The sequence below is a fragment of the Sesamum indicum genome, linkage group LG12 (genome assembly GCF_026168435.1).
Source record: "Sesamum indicum cultivar Baizhima isolate 11 linkage group LG12, ASM2616843v1, whole genome shotgun sequence".
In the NCBI taxonomy this organism is placed as follows: domain Eukaryota; kingdom Viridiplantae; phylum Streptophyta; class Magnoliopsida; order Lamiales; family Pedaliaceae; genus Sesamum; species Sesamum indicum.
The window spans coordinates 17949369-17972138 of record NC_142668.1 but is presented as its reverse complement, the minus strand read 5'-3'; the positions used below and the strand labels follow the sequence as shown (position 1 = coordinate 17972138).

General features: G+C 37.0%; 2 protein-coding genes and 1 pseudogene across 7 annotated transcripts; all 3 read right to left on the bottom strand.

The window, feature by feature from the left end:
• Positions 1–869: 869 nt before the first annotated feature.
• On the bottom strand, positions 870–4337 carry LOC105175743 (F-box protein At4g18380 pseudogene; annotated as a pseudogene). Its single transcript, XR_016062989.1, has 2 exons — positions 2668–4337; positions 870–1357 (listed from the first exon to the last, which is right to left on the bottom strand). The product of XR_016062989.1 is annotated as an F-box protein At4g18380 pseudogene (transcript).
• A 3479-nt stretch (positions 4338–7816) lies between these two features.
• On the bottom strand, positions 7817–13539 carry DELTA-OAT (ornithine-delta-aminotransferase). Its single transcript, XM_088876476.1, has 10 exons — positions 13009–13539; positions 12154–12262; positions 11627–11857; positions 10590–10749; positions 10373–10428; positions 9730–9882; positions 9215–9312; positions 8874–8954; positions 8398–8631; positions 7817–8253 (listed from the first exon to the last, which is right to left on the bottom strand). Exons 1-10 carry the CDS (start codon positions 13155–13157, stop codon positions 8100–8102), a joined length of 1425 nt encoding a protein of 474 aa, XP_088732602.1. The 5' UTR covers positions 13158–13539; the 3' UTR covers positions 7817–8099.
• Positions 13540–16992: 3453 nt separating this feature from the next.
• Positions 16993–22383, bottom strand: LOC105175739 (RNA-binding KH domain-containing protein). Of its 5 annotated transcripts, none has more exons than XM_011098291.3 (8): positions 22251–22383; positions 21049–21671; positions 20351–20845; positions 19427–19666; positions 19084–19347; positions 18363–18418; positions 18178–18274; positions 16993–17517 (listed from the first exon to the last, which is right to left on the bottom strand). In XM_011098291.3, exons 2-8 carry the CDS (start codon positions 21646–21648, stop codon positions 17386–17388), a joined length of 1884 nt encoding a protein of 627 aa, XP_011096593.2. In that variant the 5' UTR covers positions 21649–21671; positions 22251–22383; the 3' UTR covers positions 16993–17385. The 5 variants fall into 5 exon arrangements, with proteins under 5 accessions (XP_011096593.2, XP_011096596.2, XP_011096595.2 ...); XM_011098294.3 differs by having other exon boundaries at positions 18363–18414; XM_011098293.3 differs by having other exon boundaries at positions 22216–22285.
• Between the last annotated feature and the right edge of the window lie 387 nt (positions 22384–22770).

The following is a 22770-nucleotide window of genomic DNA, read 5'->3' as shown; positions in this document are numbered from 1 at the left end:
TTTCTTCAGCTGTATTTTCATTTGCCATGGTTGATTAGTTTAACATAGAAGTTCCTGTTGAGCAATAATAACTTAAATATCTTGACTTGCCTGTTTTTCTTTTTATTATTCTCGACCATCTTCCATGGGCCTTTCGGAGACTGTTAACTGTTTTGGTAGGAGATCAGATGCAAATGACAGTCCAAAGAAGCATCATGCATGTCCTTGCAGTACACTACAGCCCAGGCAAGTCAAAAAGGAAACAGAAAGGTGGATGAAATTCAGTAACGGACACTATCAGCTGGAATTTAGAAGGAAGATATGATGGAATTGGATGAAGCAAAGGATATCATGGATTTATTTAATGAAAGAAGTCGTGAACCACAGCCAGTTGCCACAAAGTTGAAGGAACTTTCTTTGGAGGAAATCAGGTGGGACACGCTATTTATTGTCATCTATGATGATCAATTTTCATGCAAGCTCTTAATTGACATAATAAAGTAAGGTCAGCCAAGGACACGATGATGGCGCTATAATAATTAAGGGCACTTATTCAGATTTCACCAATCGCTATTACATAAAGCTTACAACTGCACAGCACATCTAAAAAATATCTGGGTGTGCAAAATATCCAAGCGTGAGGGAGAGCAGGAACCTAGAGCTTATTGCTAAATCAGTAGTGCATCATGCAGAAGGTTTTCTACACTTGAAAAGACGGATTCTGGAACCCACCAGAAGAATTGGGTTTAATACACAAAAAGCAAATTGCTCCTAGTCTATCTCTACCCAAAATCTGCCGACATATGAAATCATTATGCCTAAACACACCATGCTCAAACAGAGAAACAATCTTTATCTGAGCATGAACGGAGAGCAATCAACACCACATACAAGATGAAGATAAAATCCTCATTTATAGAAAGTTTAGCCGTTATCACATTTATTTATGGCAGTAAATCAGCTAATATAATATGCTGATGAGATCTTGAATCTTTAAACGGACAGCGCATAAGCATAGAACCTTTATACCTACAATATTCACAGATAGATAACTAACAAAGGCAGCTGACCGCAAAGTCAAAGGCCCAGAATGCTTACAACATAACCAGTTGCATAGCATGCCCTCTAAAAGCATGTGCTTGAGTTCCAAATCAAGGCAGATGCATATCATCATTAGTCTGACCGCAGAAAGCAGACAGTTTAAGCTCATAATCAATCAACAGCTGACAACAGAGTCATAAACGGAAGCAATATAAACTTCCCCAGCCACTCGCATGTAACCTACTGTGCTCAAGACAAAACTTTGTACCCTGCTTCTCCAAACTAGTTTATATTCTCCTTCCTTAAAAGGACCAAGGCCTGGTTTTTTCCTGGAAAACTGATGGCAACGAATAATGTCATTAGCAAACAAATCAGAAATGGAATTAAAGGAGGATAAGCTAAAAAGAAATACTAATATTGCAGGGCCGGACATGCTGCAGATTGCTTTGCCAAAACTAGTATGTTCGACGCAAATAAACACAAACAACCCTTCTTTGTAGGCAAAAGTATGGTAATACAAATAAAAGATCATGCATAATGGTAAAACAAGCTTATGACGGTTAATTGAGGCACATAGAAGGCCCCAAAAAGGTAGCTCTATTCAAATTAATTCCTTTAATAATGGTTCCGGCAATGATCATGATCAGAAAGCATTCTTTCACACTAAGGTAGGTAATGGCTATATCAAAGCAGTTTTTGCCATGGCTATGAGATTCCATGGTGGATAACCTAATTTCTTGCAATTGATTTTTGTTTAACCATGGTTAATAATAATTAGTTACCACAGTTTCAGTCCATAGTCAATAAAATTGTAGCCAATGGTCAATTTTCTTTTATTGAACCCAAGTGTGGCGCAACAACCATGTTGTTCAACAAGACATGGTAGTTGCCAAGAAATAAACATGAAGGTGACTCAACAAAGTAACACGAAATGTGCAAAACGCAAGGGGTATCTTAGGTTAATATAAATCAAAATATCATTATGGATAGAACTAACAAAACTAACTCAGAAGACGACGGACAGGATACAAGATTAAAGGCCAACACATCTGTATTCAACCTATCGTAATAAATTCCTCCACAGAAGGCGAGCATACTATTGGGAAATAAAAGATTAAAGACTAATGGTGAACCTACAAATAAAAGAAAACATGAACATGCATGAGATACTTTGGCAGAATCAGGATATCATTAACAACGAAACTGATACAACTAAGAAGATGACAGATAGAACATACAATCCCAGGCCAATAGCCTTGATCTCAATCTGTCGTCATAAATTTGTCTGCAGAATGCATGCGGAAGCATCTTACAGATGGTTTGGGATGGCGTAGGCAATCTTAAGCCAAAATTATGTCTTATAGTAACGAGGAGCTTAATGGACCAAAAACCCACCTCATGATTTCAGGCAAACATAAACATATAACCTCAACAATACAGAAAGATTAGCCATCTTATTACTAAAACAGTAAAACAGTGACCGTAAAGTGAATAGACAAACAACACTTACGAATGCGTCATATCAAAGACCATGAAGGAAACAATCATATGAAATTTGGCTTAACAAGAGCAATGCTTACATTCAATCACAGATCTTAAAACCAATCAGAACTTGTTAAAAGGATTAGCAGCAAAAAAGGAAATTACCTCAAACATCTCTCCATAAATTCTTAGTCGAACCCCATCCCCATCTAAAAGGAGTTCATTTCCAAACAATAAGTCCTCCTCTTCACCAACATCCTCGCAGCAGTCCCAAATGGCTCCTCAAATGCCGAAGCAATCCAATTCCCTTCCGAACCCACCATGTCCTTCTTCGGCTGCTCACTGGGCTTGATTGCAACCAATGTGGCCCCTTTTAACACCAACCCATTTGGCAACTCCAGATGGGGCGCATACCACAATCGCATATTCAGAGCCGGGACAAGAGTCCTCTTTGCTGCCGACGAGGGCGACAAAGGCTTCACTCTAAGCTCCTCCAACTGTTCTTTATTCATAGACAAAACCCCCTGCCCATCCGAATCGGTCAACACCAAGTTCTCCAGCGTCTTATGCTCTGCTATTATAGGCTGCAGCAGATAGTGCCTCGCTGAGGCTGCGATCAATGAGCTAATGGTCCACACAACGCGCAATTTCAAGCCCCCATTTGTGTAAAATGACTCGGGTATGCTCCCATTATCATTCTCCACTCCGTTATTGTTATTACTACTACTGTTATCATTGTTCACACTATCGTAATTATTGCATGTGCCCAAACAATCATAGTCACTGTCCATCTTCTGAACAACACTTGAAGCTCCAAGAATAACACAATTATCAAGCGTCGATCCAAACTGCGCCTTCCACTTAAGCAAAACACCCTCATCAATTCCCAACTCCCCGCTCGGAAGTTCTATCCTGAGGAGCTTGATTTCGTTAAAGTTCTTCAAGACTTGAGTGGGTGAATGATGGGTGACGCTGTTTTGCTCAGTTTCAAAGTCGAAATCTTCAGAAAGAGAAGGAATGCGACGGCTTGAAGGACTGATGAGCTGAGAGAGGGATTGCAAGGGTTTGAAGAGTCCAGAAAACAAAATTCTGAAGAGGGAGGAGATAGGGTGCCGGGACTTGTCAGAGGCGGCTGAAGCCGCGGCGGAGGAAGAAGAGGTGGCGGAGGGATCTTCGTCGGATATAACACAGTCGACACGGACTATGACGTTGTCGACTTGGGGAACGAGAGAGTGGAATCGCCTGGAAACAACACAACACCGGCCCAAGGCTTTGACGTCGCCGATTTTGTTGAAGATCAAGAGGATGACGGAGTCGGGAAGACGGTCGAAGTGGTCGATGGGTTCGGGGTGGATTCTGCTGCCCAGATCTGCCCGAATCGAACCCATTTGCAGCAACAACTGGGAATTGCTTGTATGAGCGTACAATATTTCAAATGATGTTGTAGCAAGTAGGGTAGGAAACAATAAGTGGGTTTTCAAGCAAGATCTAAGCGAAAGAAACACAGCTGAAGAAAGTATGGATCTGAAGATAAAAGCAATTCATGGGAGAGAGATTCTTAATTCTTGCTTTTATCCATAGTGTTGGTGGGTGGGGTGTGTTTATGGAGGGTGGTGCGCCGGGGGTGGGTATGGGAATTGGGGCTGCGGAGGAGGGGGTGGGGGACGAAGGAGGAAAATGGAGGTGTGGAGCCTGCTGAGGAGAAGAAGAAGGGATTATTATTAATATTAATATAAATATTATTATGGAAGCTAGGCTCTGTGTTTTTATGCTTTCTAGCGTCGCAAGACACGCGATGCGGAACGGAGTGCCGAAAACGGCGTTATGCTCTGCCGTTTCCTACACCATATTCTTTCCTCCATCCCCATTCATTGTGCTATTTATTCTTTTTATGGTTGGAATCTATTTTCTTTGAAATATTTCATAAGTCATTGTCAAGAGTCTCAAAAATAATAATTGAAAAATAAAATATAGTTTGATATATTTATTTATGTAGATAAAAAGAAAAATGGTGTGGAAGAATGGTAGTCACAATGGGGGGATTGAGAGAGAGTGGCGGTAGTGATTGAGAGAGAGAGAGAGTGGGTCTCCTCACCTACCTAACCAATCATTTCATCCAACTCTCTATCTTATTGCTTATGAAGAGCTTCTACTACGTACTATAACTAGCTCATCACTTACATTAAATTACATGTACTCATCCCATTAATTACAAACTCATATTTTAACTCATTCCCTATTGCTTTGCTTACACTTTACTCTTCCTTACCATTTTAATTACTATAAATTATTATTAAAGAATAAAAATAAAGGAACTGATGTTTTAATGGGCAAGTTGGACGTCTGCATCCAAAACTTGTCCAAATGCCAACCAGTTTTTCGCAACGGAAAATGTTTGTACCAACTGAAATATGTAATAATAATTTATCCAATGGAAGGAATATGAAATCAGATAAATGTCCGTATGCATTATTTTGTTTCTAGACATTCTTAATTTTTTTTATTTTTATTTTTTTTGGGGACAGATCAATCTTATAATTGTACTAAAGTGCATTATTGTCTTGATCATACATCAAGTACAAGTTGTCACAAATCAGCTCTTCCATGAATATATTTCTGTTTCTTGATCTACAAACGAAGTTGCTTCGATGGGAACTAAGTATGATAATCGAATCATTAGTGATCACATGCATGCTATCAAACTCTTCATTAATCATAACGTTGAGATGGCATATTTAATACATTCCTAATCTAAATCTGCAAATATAAGCAATCCATCTACTTTCATAACAATTTATTGTATTGATTTGAAATTATTTAATACCTACATCTGATTAATTTTGATATCTTAATATATCAAATGATATAATTAAAAAGAGAGAGAGAGAGAGAGAAACGACGATCACCGAACCGCACGAACTAGAGTTGGATGGCTGAAGATATTGATGATGATGAAGATGGTGATTAAATTAAATGAATTTGTCAAGAATTAATTATTATATATAATGAAGGTTCAATTATGATGAATCTGGTCGTCATGTCACATGATTATTTATTTATATATATAAAATACAGGTGTATAATAATAATAATAATAATATATCTACATAATATTATGATAGATGGAAATTGTGGATGTAGATGAAAATGTTAATATTGTGGTAAGAGTTATAAGGCATGTGGAAATGTGGGAAGCAGCATAGCACAGATGTAGGACAGTTGTTTTGTTGTGTAATAAAAAATAAAAGACGATTGAATCCACCCGCACGTTACGCCATGTCTTCATGTTTTCTGTCTTCTCTTTTACTACTTAGAAAGATCCAAAAATTTCACAGTTTTCACATTAAGATTTAATTGTGGGCCGTGCATTCCGTACTCATAAATAGAATCAACATCGCATCGCTCCATCCATCTCTATTTCTATACTAAAACTCATCTACATCTATTCTATGATCTCTACCCATTCTACCCCCACCCCTCTCCAATCGATATTATTGACCTCTTATGCTTTTTAAACGTTCATGCAAAGGCCAAAATTACTGATTGAACCCTGATCGTCCAAAAGTCAACTAAAGGGTATTTTAGGCATCACACCACAAATCAGCCGCATTTATGTTTTCTGATATTTATTCATTATTATTAAGTGAAACAATTAAATCATGAGTTAAAATTTCATCATCTAATTGGTCTACGCCAACCCAAAACAAAAATAAAAGGGACGCCTTATCTAATTGTGTTCCTCAAAAGAATACCATCTTTTTGGTTTATAATTAATTTTAATAACAACAATAAAAGTGAGACTTTTGGAATTGATAACATACACATGAGATGAGGACCACCCCATCCCCACTACCATAGCCCATCAAAAGGAGACAATATGTCCCTCTCAAACCCCACCATTCCCCTCACCTTTTTTTTCTTTTTCTTTCTCCCTCTCTTTTTTCTTTTTAAATTTTATTGACATTCCTAACCTAGATTCAATTACATAAATATTTTTTATTTTTTTAAAAATTATAAATACATCCCGTAGAATTATAACTGTAACTACAATACAGTCTTTACTAATAACGAAACTTTACACAAATATCCCTTTAGTATATTGCACTAACACCCCCTTCAAGGGATAATTTTATAAAGCGCATAGAATGTTTGTGTAATCTAACCTTTATGGTATTCATATAATTACACATAATCTTAAGAAATATCAAAGTGATATATCCTACTATTTTCTTTATCTCTCTAATAATAAAACCAATAATATCAAATATTTCAATTTCATGCAAACATAATTAAAAGTTGGTGTCTAGATGGGGACTCTGGTCCTAATAACAATAATAATAATAATCAATTGTTAAAGGCAGAAAAGACCAAAATTTGAGCATGGGATGGACGACGAATACGACATATTTAAGCTGTGTTTAAATCTTGGATTCTACTCATCAATCAATATCGCCCATCCTCAATTGCCCTTATAATTCTAACACATTCGACAAGGCCAACCATAATTGATAACGACACTTCATATATATATATATATATATATTCATCCACCATACCATAGTTAACATATTTCTTCCGCCACCTTATGCTAATACTACTACTGTATCGAATTCAATCATTCACATAATATAAGGCCGCTTTCATTTAAACCCATAAGAAAAAAATAAATTAAAAGTTACGGCGTATTTCACGCAGACACGATATTTTGAGAATATATAAATATAATGACGGAAGGTATGTGCAGATATACTATATTCTAGTCAAGGTCATATCATAAAAAATATTCAAGGGGTAAATCATGTAATATATACTTATCCTTATCCAGCCTGACTCAAGATTCGAGTGTGTGACACGGAAACTAATCTTTGATTTTATAAATGCTAAAACTAAGTACGTGCAAGGAAGGTCTAATGTCACGTTAATACAATATCTCGACGAGACAACTAAGCCATTCACCGCACAAACAATAGCAATCAACTTCACTTTCAGGCATCCAATATTCGGACAGTAGAACTTAAGCAAATATCTAGAGAAAAAAACTCCAAGTTCAAAATTTGGCTATCATTATTGGTGAAACAATACAATTATGAAGTCCAGCTAAGGTCCTTAAAGAACACCTAAACCAGGTCCCATTTCATTCTTAAAAACTCTTCTTGAGCTATTATAGGTTACGCCGCATCTGACTCTTTAATGTTAGGAAAGGGGAGATGCTATTCTTACAATATAATTTCGTAGCTAACAAAGTTGTAGCATTATTGTGTCTCCACCTTGTCTCCCTATTATTTATGAGAAAAATATTATGCCACATCATATGTAAGTTGAGAAAAACCTTACACACTACATTATCTGTCACCATAAAGACAAAATCCATTGGAGATACCGGGTTCGCCTAGGGCCCCCGCTCGATCATGTCACTTAATTCTATCTTCTATTGCAGATCTAGATCTCAAAGGGTAATACAACTAACAAAAGAAGCAAGTATCTGACACCAAACATACGTGCGAAAAGCAGTAAGCTCTTCGGGTTAATTAATTTAAGGTACTGGGGCAAGGAAACGGGATTGACTCGAATAGTTATCCTGATTTATATTAGAGCAGTTATGAAGAAGCATACAAGTTGCGCCCACATCGATCACACGCGTCAACAGCTGCATGGGAGGTAGTATTTTCTGGCTTCTCTTTCTTCATCTTCAATAGATCAAGTTCCAGAACAGCCTGCAGAGCTTTTGATCCTTCATGGAGCTCATCCAGACTGATAGAAAACATGTGGAGAATTAGTTATCTGCGATGAGTAACGTAAAAATAAAACAATTTTTTTCACATTTAGCCCTACATGATGTATCCACCTCAAAATTAAATAAAAAAGTTAACCCTGAATTACAGACGATTGGTGTACCTTATTGATAGGGGAGGAGTTAATCGAATAATAGAATCATGGGTAGGCTTTGCAAGAACTCCTCTCTCTTTCAGCCTCAGGCATATGTCATACGCAGTCACGGGGGACAAAGCTTTGCTATTAAGCTCCACAGCGTTGAACAAACCTTTACCTCTTACCTCCTTTATGAGGTTCGGAAATTGCCGCTGAACCTTCACAAGTTGTTCCCTGAGCTCCTCTCCCAGTTGGGCAGATCTACCATGAAATTACATATTCAAGACACCCTTAATTCTAAAACTCGATCGCCAATGTAAGAATAACATTGGGCATAGAAAACAACTCAAAAAACCTCATTAATATTTTCACCCAAGTTCTTATCCTTACTGCATAACTAATAGATTTATGCTACACCAAGTGAACATGACAAATTCCAGAGAATTAGACATAACCAGACTCATGCAACTCCATGTTAAAGAATTGTGAAAAAGATACAATACCTTTCAGCCAATCTCTCATCTCTTATCACATCTAATGACGCAACGGCAACAGCACTGGCCAATGGATTCCCTCCAAAGGTGCTGCATAATGCCTCAACAGTAAGGAATGTAAAATCACAATATAGATATCAACATATTAAAAGCAGAAGGATTATTATATGAAAAAAGTGGATGATAAACTTAACACAACTAGAACATTGCATGGCCATTTCATTTCCTTTGAGATGGAAATGATTGTCTTATTTCAGAAAATTCTTGAGGAGCTGCATATTGTAGAATTCACTGCAGGACCTAAACTTGTGTCGTGCAAGGTGGTAATAACAGGCTTCAAAATTACTAACCTTCCGTGCTCTCCAGGCTGTATGCAGAGCATAACATCTTTGTCTGCAAGAACAGCACTCACTGGCAACACTCCGCCACCCAAAGCTTTTCCTAATATCTTAACAAGGCAACAATCAGAGAGGTCAGTCCAATGGATGGAAGTGCATTCTAATGGTCACTGATCATACAGTCAACACTACGTAATACACCTAGTGATCTACATTTATGAACAAAAATTCAAAACTCCAATAAAAACTCGAGCTTATTTCAGATGGAAATCAAAATGAACTTCTTGGCCAAACCATAGATCCCTTCAAACTCAAAATTTTCTGCATTCTATGTTTCCAAACCAAAAGTAATGCAAATTTACATGTCCTCGTTGAAAAGTTTTAGCTTGTTTACAACTATTCCCAGGAGGCATGGGTCACATACCATTTCGAAGAATCAGATTAATATGGCATTCATACAGGACTAATATGCGATTTTTTCAGTTTATGTAGAAAATTTCAGGATCAAGCACAGGACACGTCCTTACTACAACATCAGGGCGGACATTTTCCCAATCACAAGCCAGCATTCTTCCAGAACGTGCTAATCCACTTTGTATCTCATCAGCAATCATTAGAATGTTATATTTTGAGCAAAGATCTCTGACAGCTTGTAGATAACCATCCGGAGGAATAATAACCTAGAAAATATTAGAATGTCGTCAACCTCAAAATCATTTAACAGAAATAATATTTTAGTAGGAAAAAATCAAGTAGAACCATATACATAGAGGTCTACCCCTACATGCCTCTAAATTCTGTAAACATGGAGTCACAGTTAATAAGATATCAGTACATGACGAACCATACAAAAGGCTTTGTCTTGCCTATACCACTATATGGTGCCTCTACAAATTGGACTCATTAGGACAATGAAGTGTGATGTTCACATGGTGGCGCTGCTGATTTTTGTACAAGCAACAAGTGAACAAGGTAAATCTCCTACATTGCTCAAATAATCAGAAATTATGATAATGATGACAAACAATTTTCACATACATCCACTCTAAACAGGGACCAAGGCTAACCTCCAGGAACACTCAACTGATTACAATTATGACGGTGACCACAAAACAAGATTCACATACAGGATATATCCAAAAACAAGTCCAATCCTTGAAACATACATACCCCTGCTTCCCCTTGGATAGGTTCAAACAGAAAACCAGCGATTTGGTCCCCTTTTTCTGGTCACCATAAAGTAAAATGGATTAGTTCACATCAGTAACAATTAAATTTAATGCATTTTTTGTGGTCCTAGGAGAGACGATATCCGAATGTGCTACTCCAACAGTTCTACTAGTTGCGGATTTTAACTAGTATATTCATGGTAAAAAATTTGGAAAACCTTTAAATATTTTCTCAAGTGCTGCCTGGTCACCAAAATCAACTTTGAGATGGCCTGGCAACAAAGGCCAAAATCCACGTGTTGCCTCATTGTCACAGCTCATAGAAATAGCAGCTAATGTGCGACCATGAAAGCAGCCACAACATGAAACAATTATAGCCTGCCATGACCAAATGATTAAAATAAATAGCAGTTAAGAAATCTATGTGACAATCTGTATTGAAGACAAAGTTTGTAACTCAATCACTACGGAAGTATAATTTCAAAATTTGAGTCAGAACTTCAGACAAGCATTTAATTGTAATGCAACAATAGTTGCATTTAGTTTACTGTTATATTATATGGCACCTGAGAGTAAGAGTATGTGCAGAACATTACTGAAGATTAATGATTAAATGCCTACCATGTATCAGGCTGAGATGCTTACGGACAAGGACTTATAGGAGATAATGTTTCTGAAGGTGTAGGTCCATATACAATTAGGTATGTGTATGTTTCTTTTATTTTTTCACTTTTTCCAACTTGATTTTTGAAGAATGGATTACAACTTGCACCCACTCATAAATCATCAAGTAAGAATGAGGACTAGCTGTGGAATGTCAATATTTAACACACAAAAAGAACTGGCATTAATAAAAAACTGTATGTTGAGTAGCAAACATCAGAAACTTCACCTAATTATGTTCTAGTTGTTGTAGTACTCACTAGGCCAAATTGGTATCCAAAAGGTATTATCAAGTAGAGCACTCATGAGTCATGATTAGTCATTACCAATTCCTCGTATTAGGAATCCATAGGCAATTTCTAGGTTTCAAAACATTTAACTAGAAACCCATTCAATGTTTTCTTATGGATCAATCTGCTTTTTATTTTTGAGAAGATACCAACTGAAACCATTCTTAAGTTTCTAAGGTATAGATATCATACTCCGTGATGACGACTCCGGTTCTCATACTTTGGAATTGTAAGTCTGCCTATGCAAAAGATATTATGAAGTTTCCTTTTAAGAATGAACATCATACACCAGAGTTCCATACCTCATCTCTTGGGATTTTTTTCTTAAGATAGCCCCATTTTCTAGCCAACTTCATCGCTGTTTCTACGCCTTCAGCACCTGTATTCATTGGCAATACCATGTCATATCCAAACATGCTGGTCAGGCGTTCTGCAAATACTGGAAATCTGTCATTATAAAAGGCTCTCGAGCTCAGCGTAAGTTTTTGAGCCTGTTCAACCAATGCTTTCATGATCCTGGGATGGCAATGACCCTGCAGCAACATCTTTGGTTTAGTAGTTGCCAATCAATTGATAGCATTTAACATGGACTATATGATCATAGTATTACAGGATAAACCAATTAATATAACTGAGCGACTTTTGAGCCCGGCAACAGAATGCACTCAGACAAGGAAGCTGATTGCAGCAATATAACAAAGAACATCTTTCAGGCATAAATAAGAGATTAGAAAATAAAAAAATAAGGGTTACTGGCTAAGATCGAGTGTTGATCCAAGATAAACAGAGCAAGGAACCACAAGAAGAACCAATCACCAGTCTTTATTACCTGATTAACAGCAGAATAAGCTGAGAGGAAGTCTACATACTTGTTGCCTTCTGGATCCCAGATAGATGATCCTTTAGCTTGAGAAAAGACAATAGGTATAGGATGATAACTGCAAAATAGCCAATTGTGTAACTATTTTCCTCCTTAAGACTACAGGAGCATTATAAATATCCACGTCCAGAGCTTTTGATGTTAAGATCATGAATATTATATTTTCTTAAGTTACCATCACATGTCATCTCATTCGAGTTCAAAAGTTCAGTATAATATTTTGCATTTTGAAGAAAGGAATGAATAAGCACCCAAAAAGTATGAGAATTTACCAGGAGAAAGAACTCCCGTCCTCTGGTAATAAATTAATTATGTTCAGATTTCAATCAAGAATATTGCAACAGGACAGCTACTAGAAGACAATCCTATGAGACACACAATGATAATCAGAAGTCTTGTATGATGAAGCAGCAGAGTATCAAGATTCTCTATCTCCTTACAAGAAAACCCCCCATGCAGGCAAATTCTTCTCTATGACTTGTTAACCAAAATTATCCTAAATGCATATTAAGTCAATATAGGAAGGAAAAAGAGAGACAGAGAGAGAACAGTTCTGATCATTTCAAAAGAATAAAAATCGAAAAATTCACCCTATTCCTGCTGCAGCAAGTTAAGATACACCTCAACTAGGAACCTGTACACTTCAAACCAACAAACCCAGAAAATAAAAACGTTAAACAGATGATAAAACACATCAACAGACACAGAAAGGCATAACATAAGAAACTAGACTCCCAAATACATACACAGACCAAGGCATATGCGAAGAGACAGAGCAAAAGATGGAAAGAGTGTTGGATTTACTTGTGGGCGCTGCACTGATACTCCAAGTTGATGAGGTGTTGAGAAGATTCTGAAGAAGCGCTGCCTTCTGGTAACGCGCCAAAGCTCCTGATCTGTCTTCCCCTCCAAACTCCGGTCAAGAAACGGTGTAAAGATTTCTTGGATGCCATGAAGTTATAGTATTACAACAGACGACAATAAATACGATTCTTGAATCAATAAACTACAAATCTTCTCACTCCCTCAACTACTGTAATATTTCAAGAAAATCTTGGAACAATTTGTTAGGCTCCTCTGGCGCCCGCTGCCTGGCAGTTTATCTAAAAGGAAAGTAGCACACCAGCATCTCAAGAAAGAAAATCTTGGACATATTATTTGGGTCGTGGCGCTCGCGGGGTGGCAGTTATTTATCTATGAGGAAAGTGGCTAAGAGTTTATTATTGTGAATCAGAAGTGTGAATGCTGGCGCAAAATTACACTTCCCAATGATCCCAATCCCGAGTTAAACAGGAGAAGCCGCAACGGATAACGGACCCCCAGACTGAGACGGGGTTAGCCGCGGGACTCGAATACTTCGTAACGAAATTGGTACCTTCTCCTACTCTCCTTTCTACCATTTAATACTGAGATTTATTATTGTTGTCTCACAAATTTGGTAGATCAAATTAATCATTAGTATATTTCTACCCAATTATTCCCATATTTTTCTTATTCTTTCAATTATCTCATTGCACTTCCTAATTTTTTTTCCTTCTCTTCTTTAATCGTATTAGCAACTTAAATCATAATTACTTTACAAATTTATTGGATATGCACACCCTTTTCCAAGTAATTCAGGACATAATTCCATGTAATCTTGGTCTGTTTCTATTTCTTTGCTCAAGAAATGGAGCACTGCCTGAATTCAGTTTACCAGATAATGCTTTCTTCTTCTCTCTATTATCCCTTCAGCACTCTAGTACAACCATGGCAGTTGATTTTGGAATAAATAAGCTGATGCAAATATGACCTTCCTTCATGTGTTAAGAGCAGTAATATGAATATAAACTCGCAACACCAGTAATAATAAAAATGGTCTAGTGCGTGCTTGTGTGCTCGTTCAAGAGTTGGCAACCAAAAAACAACCAAGCAGCACTGATTCATTATGACCTGAGTATTTCTCAGATTTGTTGAATCGTCAATAAGTCTGACAAAAAAATGAAGGCGTTAAATGTTATCGGCGTGAGGATAACTAGTCAGAAAAGATTGTGTACTCTGCTCCCGAAAAGAATAAACTAGATACTTTTAACTGCAGCATATATAGACAAAAGAATGGGAAGAAAATGCAATATATTTACTTTTTTACAGGTAATATATCCATGTGTTTCCATCAATACTTTCATAGAGAAAACACCTGAAATCATCAGCCAAGATCCTGCTATAACTATCACACGAGAAACCACAATTACAGAATACATTGAAAATTACTTGAGATCAATCAACAATCCTGAAGATAGAGCGACATGCTAACCTCCCACATCTGCTGTCAAAACAAAATCTAGGACATACTATTACGGCCTCCAAAGAAGCTCTTTTCAATAAGATAACTGCATCAATCTCCACTAACATACCCTATCTGCTACAACTCCACAGGCTTGAGGTCCGTCCTAAAACTGGAGGAGACTACACATTCATGACGAAAGGACGTTAATGCCACCCAATCCACAAACTATAAAGCACTTTCCATCCACTCCAGACACATCCAACAAGGACTACCAGGAGGTATTTCAAGTTAAGAAAGTCAAATGGAGGGCGGAAGCGAACTTATGCATAAACAACGATGCAACTTAATCACGAGTGAGAAAGACAATAAAACGGCATACACCAGCTTGAAAACTAGATATTCTAGCTGAGCTGATATAGCAAAATACCATCTACACTCATCCCGAGTTAATGCCACACTGAGAAGAAAAGAAAATCAGGACCTCAATTGGCTTTATAAATAATATCCTGACAGAAAAACCACATATATCCTTTCTGACTGGATCCATTCTGGATAAATCAAGAGAATCTAATCTAATCTGCATGCTCACTAAATCATACCCTTTTCCCGTCGCCCTCGCCCCACCTGCCACCAACATAACCCCTTCCCCCCCACCCCGAAGAAAAAGAGAATAAAGTGCTAAGGAAAGAAACCCAAAAAAAGAAACAAAAACAAAGAGGGAAACATAATAGAAGAAAAGAACTGGATTGCTGCCAGCAATATGAGGATTAAAGCAAAGCATACACATGTACAGCAGACGGATATTAAGATTCAAGATCTATTCTGATTCAGAACACAGCAAAACTGCTTTGTTATTCAAAGCAGAGCTGTCAGACCAATACTGCACATAATGACAGACGGCTGATAATTGAGCAGAGACCACTTCCACACATTGTGGATCAGTGGAAAGTAAGCTCAAGCATGCACAAAATGGATTCGAAGCCTACTAAAAAGCAGAAAATGGTAATAGTAAAAATCATTAAGGTTAGAACACCGGCAGATGATATGGCATTGCTTGTTATCGTTATGGGGAAACTAATAGGGAGAAGAGATTTTCCTTTTGTTTTGAGTTAAAATAGACTCAACCTCATGAACTTGCTGGCGACAGATCATGCAGCAAACTGACGAAAGAACACAACAAGAAGGTATAAATCTTGGAAGAAGCCAAAGTAATTGAATCCTTCATCTTTATAAATTTTACTTCAGAGCTGAGATGGCAATAGACCAGGTTTGGACGGGCCAAAAGCCGAGAACCACTCCCCCCCTCCCCCAACCTGAGACCTGGTAGGTAGGTTAGACCCTCTAGACCCAATTAATAATATTTTTTAGAATATTTAAAAGTATACTTATTAACATAATACTATCTTAACTTTCTAGTTCCTGAATATGATATAATGTTATGAGAAACAACTAACTTTTTCATATATATGTGTATATTTCAGGCTTTAAAATATAAAAAATCTCAAAATATTTGTTACTTTTATATACATTAAATGTACAAACTATTCTATATCATTATTTATTCATAAAAGTATTATTTTTATGTGTTATATGTGAGTATAAATTAGATGCACACATTTTTTAATACATGCATAAACATACATCATACAAGTACATATATATCTGATAAGAAAATATAAGAAATATTAAAGAGATCAGGTTCGAGATGGGTCCAAAATACCAAAATCCTGGACCTGGTGAGCCAGAATCCGGATGCATTGCCATCTCTAATGAAGAGATACAAATTGGGAGAGGGAAACTGTTCCATTAGTTTAAATAGAAGTAATTTCATCAGCTACTCAATCCACGAGCACCCTCCTATTAGTTATAAAGAGGAATTAGTTTCATCTACTGCTAAATACACATGAACCAACAGCTGCATTCACTTTGATCTGTTGAAGCCAAATGGAATCAGAAATCCACACAGAGCAGCAGAAAACGAGGGTGGTGTTGAGCATACCTGATGTTACATAGAGTCATTATATTAACCATCCCATTCCCAGTGGCTGAAGGTCGGATTAAGTGATACTCATATTACAGTAAACTGAGGAACTAGATGAAAGCTACAGGTAGCTGATCCTGATAATTAAGAGCAATATAACCTTGGTTCTAATTCTTACAAGGCAGAATAGGGTGTGAAAATAATTTGTATAGGATTTGAGGAAAGATATTGGAGATGGTCATAAAAGTACAAAAAATAAGGGACATTAAGTTAGATTAATTAACAATAACTAACAAGGAAATCCTTGCAAGTCATTCAACAAATGGGCAGTCCAAATTGCAAAGGTCATCGCTGAGATAGATACTTATCACGCAAGAGCATTCATATTGGGGGGGAGATACTATCAGAAGCACATGCATTCTACTAGGAGAGATCTTGTTCTGAACTTACTTCTGTACATATTAAGAGAGAGGAACAGGCATACAAGGAATAGACCTTGACCAAGGGCACATCAGCTAGACAGAAGAAGCAGCAGAAAACAAGAAGGAAAATATAGAGGATTCATGTATTATGATTTTGAAAAACAACTTAACATCAAATCATGAGCGAAAAGCAATCTCGGGCATAGATTTGCAGAAGAGAATCTGATCAGTACTACGGAAGGAAAGAAACTCTCCTATGAACTGATGATGATGCTGCAGATGAATGTATCTTTATCTTGCAGCACAACAAGATGCAGTACCTCCTGAAAATTGAGCATGCAATCAGCTTTCAGAAGCATCTTCATAAGATTTCCTATAGAGGAGGAGAGAGTTCACCAGGCTTAAGAACTAAATTAATCTCCTTGAAGGAACCTAAAGGGCAAGGATGAAGTAACAATTATGAAACCCTGCGAGCTAGTCCCGACTTCAACAGAGTCAACTATTCCCATAACTTAAGTGGCCATAATGAATGCCTGAATCAAGTTTTCAGCAGCACGCTTCTGCTCAGTGGTCCCTGATATCAAAGCCACACGATCGCCTCGGGAGGATTTGGAATCTGAAATCTCGATGGCTGCTCCAGAAATCTGGAAGAGAATGAAAGCATCCAAAAATAAAATGTGATAACCATGACAAACATCAAATGCAAATTTCACACAGAAAATGATAGCCCCGTCACACAAATAGGGGAACACGAACATCATTGAGACAGGGAAATGCATTTACTCCAAGCAGAGTCCAATCATTTTCAAAGTTTGCAATTTCAGAAATGTTCCTCGGAAGAAAGCAACTAGAGGAACTACCACTAAAAATGTCAAGTTCAGGTAATCACCAACCACTAGCATTTCAAGACAGCCCAAGCCTAGAAGGATAAATTCTAATTGGCAAGTTTACCAAGCTGTTGATCACAGAATAGAGAATAGGGGTAGCTTTTGGCATCTCAACCAATGCAGGCAACGTAACTGAAATGTGTGTGCTGTAGAAGAATAGCATAGAAGAGAAATGAAAAGAAAAAATATATATATAATGCTAAATTGTGGATCAAAAGACTAGTTTCTCTTGTTTCAGTCATTGTTGGCGGGGAGGTATGGCGGGGAGCAACAAGAAGATTTATTATGAAAGAACGCACAATCAAGAAGCCTGAAACCTCATAGGACACATATATACTTTCCTTTCTAGTACTAAAACCAACAAAAAGAGGAAAATCTCAAGTTCTCTAATTTTTCTTGTGTCAAAATAACAATTACCTTACGGATATTGTCAATATTTGTGCCACCTTTTCCCATGACTTTTCCAACTGCATGTGCAGGGATAACCATTTCCAGAGTAGATGGTGGAGGCAACCTGATTTAAAAGGCCATAAATCATATACATACTTTCAGGAAGAAGGAAATAAGTTCAGAGTAATAAATTTAAGACACATTATACTAACCCTGCATGCAGTGATGATGAATGAGAAGATAATGATCCATAGCCATTGTCTCCTATCTTCACAGAGGAACCACAAGTTAGGGAAAAAGGTGATGGACCAACGGCAATGAAGTTAAAAAATAAAAGCGATAAATAAAAACAGAATTTTGCAGTTGCAAGCACATGTAGGATTGCATTAAAACTATCAAAAATAGTTTCTTAATTATCTTCAACGACCTTAAAAGGCAAAAAGGCAAAAGAAATTCGCAACTGTTACTACCAAAGCAGATGGCTGTTGCAGCATAATAGACACATATGCCATAATAACATTCTCCTAAATCAATCCGAATAAAAACAACTCTTCCTCTTTGTTTATATTTTTTCTTAGGCAGCCCCAATTAACAAGATTATATAAAATCTTTACATCAGGACAATGCTCTCATGTTTTTAACTAGTTTTCAAATTATCAAGAATTGAACTTATTATCTCCCAACAGCAAAATGGCAAAACCACTAATGAGATAAATCACTAATTTGCTCGAGCAGTTGACACAGTACAAAAACCAATTGCTTGCTTCACATTAAAGTAATATAAATGATAATGCAGCTAGTTTGTTAAAGACCAGAAAAAAGATGCCAATCAAGAGAGCTGCATAATTCTCTATCTTCATTAGTTTCTTTTCCATTTTCAAGTAAGCATGTCTGAAGAACATAGCAATCAGTATATTCGAGATAGATGCATACCGATAAGGACCCATATCCATATCCACTGGAAGAAAGCAATCCCAACCCACTTCCAGTATCCACCCTTTGATCATAACCCAAAGCAGCACCAGATGACACACTGCGCAAAACTGATGACATTGGAAGAGAACCACCACCGGCGTATAATGGCTCAACACCAGCAGAAGAACTAAGGATGTCTTCTCTATCCTTTAAGACATCATCTCGGAGCCTCAAAACAATCTGAATAAGTGCATCTCTGACACTACCAACTTGTCCAAAAATCTACACAACATAAATTTTGCATTAATCCAATACAAAATATTGTCAAATAACTACGATAACACAAATCAAATGTAGAGACCTCAACAAGTTCATCGTTTTCATTAGCACACTTAGGCTTTTCGCCTTTGGAAATTCGTATATCTGCTTTAGTTCTTTTGCGGATCTCATTGATGATAGAACCACTTTTCCCAATGATACAACCAATAACCTTTGAAGGAACAAGGAGCCGCATTGTTACAGTGTCGTCATCATCATCATTTATCTTTGCTTGTAACAATAGCACAGCTTCAACCGCCATGGATTTCAGATCATCTGATGACTGCCAAAACAAACGCAGTACCAGGTAATACAATGGGAGACAAATCAAAAAAAGACTACACAAAATCAACAAATTGATACGTGCAGAAAATGTAAAGCAGGTCACTGAATGACTATTATGTGCATCATGAAGGGAGAAAAAGGGTCCACATCTGTTCTATGAATTATTTGGAAGGTCCACGACAAAAATTAGAGGTAGTTGCTTTCAACAAGATAATGGTGCAGTCCATCTGGTTAACAAGTGTTCATTTCCCTGAACTTCTAGATGCCAGCCTAAAGAGGGCGGCTAAAGCATACATCAAAAACTCTTTCTTAAAGAAATAGATAAAAGAAGTTGCAACGGATGATCAAGATCTTACAGAGTTCTGCCAAACAGTTATCACCTTCAACAGATTGTTTCTTTAAACATGTGCGAGATAAAACTAGCATTCATGTCCTTGTTATAATACATGATTCAGAATCCATAAATTCATGCATCGCATCCTGATAACCAGGTGCAAGTTATATACATGTGTATAAATTGTGAAGTTATCTAATCATAATATGAGTGTATAAGTTACAAAGTTATCTAATCATCATATGAGTGTATAAGTTGTGAAGTGATCTAATCATAATATGAATAAAAAAACGTAATCCGGAAAGAAGTATTGCCTCCATAACTATATCCACAAGATATCTGAACTACCTCTGTTGAGATCACAGTGATGACACACTCATTGTGATTAGATTTGGGGTCCTCAACCTCAACACGAGCACCACTATCTTGCCTTATGCTTCTAATGGAACTTCCACCTTTGCCAATAACACGGCCAATCTTGTTAGATGGGCACAACAATTTTATAAATAACTCCTCGGCACGTGATGCACCGCCATAACCAGAAACCACAGGAAGAGCAGATGAATACACTGGCCATGTAGTCCCGGCATCAGCATAACCAGGGATATCTGGTGCATGTGAAGGACCTAAAATGGAAGGCACTGGTCTAGCAGGGTTAATAGGATCTACACTTGGATAAAGTCCGGTGGCAGGGTATATGGGAACATCTGATGGAATGATGATACTTGGCGGTGCTTCAGGTATAGTAGTCTCAAGAGGAATACTTTCCTTTGGCGTAAACTTGTACATGATCGCAGCAATTGCATAAAGTGCTTTCTTAACTGCATCTGACTCACCAGAGATCTATCAGAGGTTTAAGAAGACATTATCAAATAATAACACAGGCTGCATTGGTAATGGTTACCATATCTAATCACATAAAAGGAAATAAATAATGATATAGAAACAGAATAGGAATGCTTCAAAATAGATCCTTCAGAGTTTTGGAATTACTATTTGGTATTCGAGCTTGAACTGAATTGGCGTGCACCAAAAAGATAACTAACCAGAACAATATTGTCAAACTCCAAGGCGCAAGCGTGAGCCGGATCACTGGCATCCTTGGCAGTAACCTTAATGTTTGTTCTTGTCTTGCTTCTTAGTTTCTTAATAGTTGCACCAGATTTCCCAATGATATTAGCAGACTGGCTAGATGGAACGAGAAGCTGGCATTCCTCCTTATCTTTATCTTTCTTCTTTCTGTCAGATTCTCCAAGTACAGCAACAGCATTGGCAATTGCTGCATGCACCTTCAGGAGTGCATCTTGTGCAGGACAAAGAGGTTCGTTATCATTGAATTCCTCATCGACCTCAACATCTTCCTTTTCACGTACATAGCAATAAATTGTGATGACTCTATCTTTAGCCCCCGGAAATGGGTCCACCACCTTGACCTTTGCTCTCGATTCTTGTCGAATTGAATTTATTACTTTTCCATTCTTGCCAATCACACTCCCAATAACACCATCAGGACACAGAATTCTGTAGACTACTAGTTCATCATTTCCCTTTTCATCTCTGTCTCTTTCCCAATCAGTTCTCCTTTTCTGGTTCTTCCCATCTGCATCATCCCTATGTGAACGAGGACGCTTCCCACTTTCACCCATTGCAGACTACACTAGTCTTACCTCTGAACACAATAATAATTGCTCGAATCAAAATTAAGTACTAACAACTCCAACAAAACCATGTAGATAAACATAAAATATACACCGACGCTCACATGAGTATTGAATGAAATACTTGATTATTGATCTTCACTTTTTCTCCCTCCAGAATTCTACTACCAACCAAAAATCTTTAAAAGCAAAGGACCAGAATATTGCTCATCATATAGCTTTGACAAAGAATATAATAAAAAAGGATTATTGCATCCAAAACTCTTTCTCATAACAGAAACCCGAATGCGTTCTTTAAGAGAGAGTCAGAGAAAAAAATAAATCAAGAAAAAAGAGAAATTGCACACAATTACGCGGGCGAACAAAAATCAAGAATCTCAAGAAACGTTGAACTGATGCGGGCGAATAATTGAAGAACATGGAAGCAAACAACAATTAAGAATCACTACATGTTAAGAAAAAAACAACCAATTTAAGCAACGAGACTCTTTATTCCAAAAATCAAGAAGAATAAGAAGAAGAACCAAGAAATGAAAATACGCGAAGTGATGAGACCTGGCCGATGCAAAACCCTAAATCAAGAAGTATACCTGATGGAAGTAATCCCCTAAAATCGAATTAAGGAAGCATATGCATACAAAAGATACAGCATACTACTGTACTAATTGGTCGGATACGTTATGTTAAATAAAGCGATTCTATGGGAATGATTATAATAACGAGTTGGACTTCGCAAATTTGTTGTAGAGATAATAACAATATAATATAATTATGATAAAAAATAAATAATTTTAAAAAAAAAATTTATAGAAATAAGAGTATTTGAAAAAAATAATTTTACCACTTATAAATAGAGGAGAAAATATAGAAGTTATTGGGTGAGGGGGAAAAAAAAGGAAGAAAAAAAGCATATAAAAAATAAGGGAGATATAAAGCTATATTTTTTGTTTTTTTGGCGTATATTTTAATTTTTTTGCCGAATTTTGAACGAAAACAAAACTGGACTCCGTAGAAATTTTATATACATCGAATTTTACTTTATCTCCATCTTTTTTCCCTAACCAAATAAGAAATTATCTTTTATACTTTTATTTTTACTTCCACTTATTT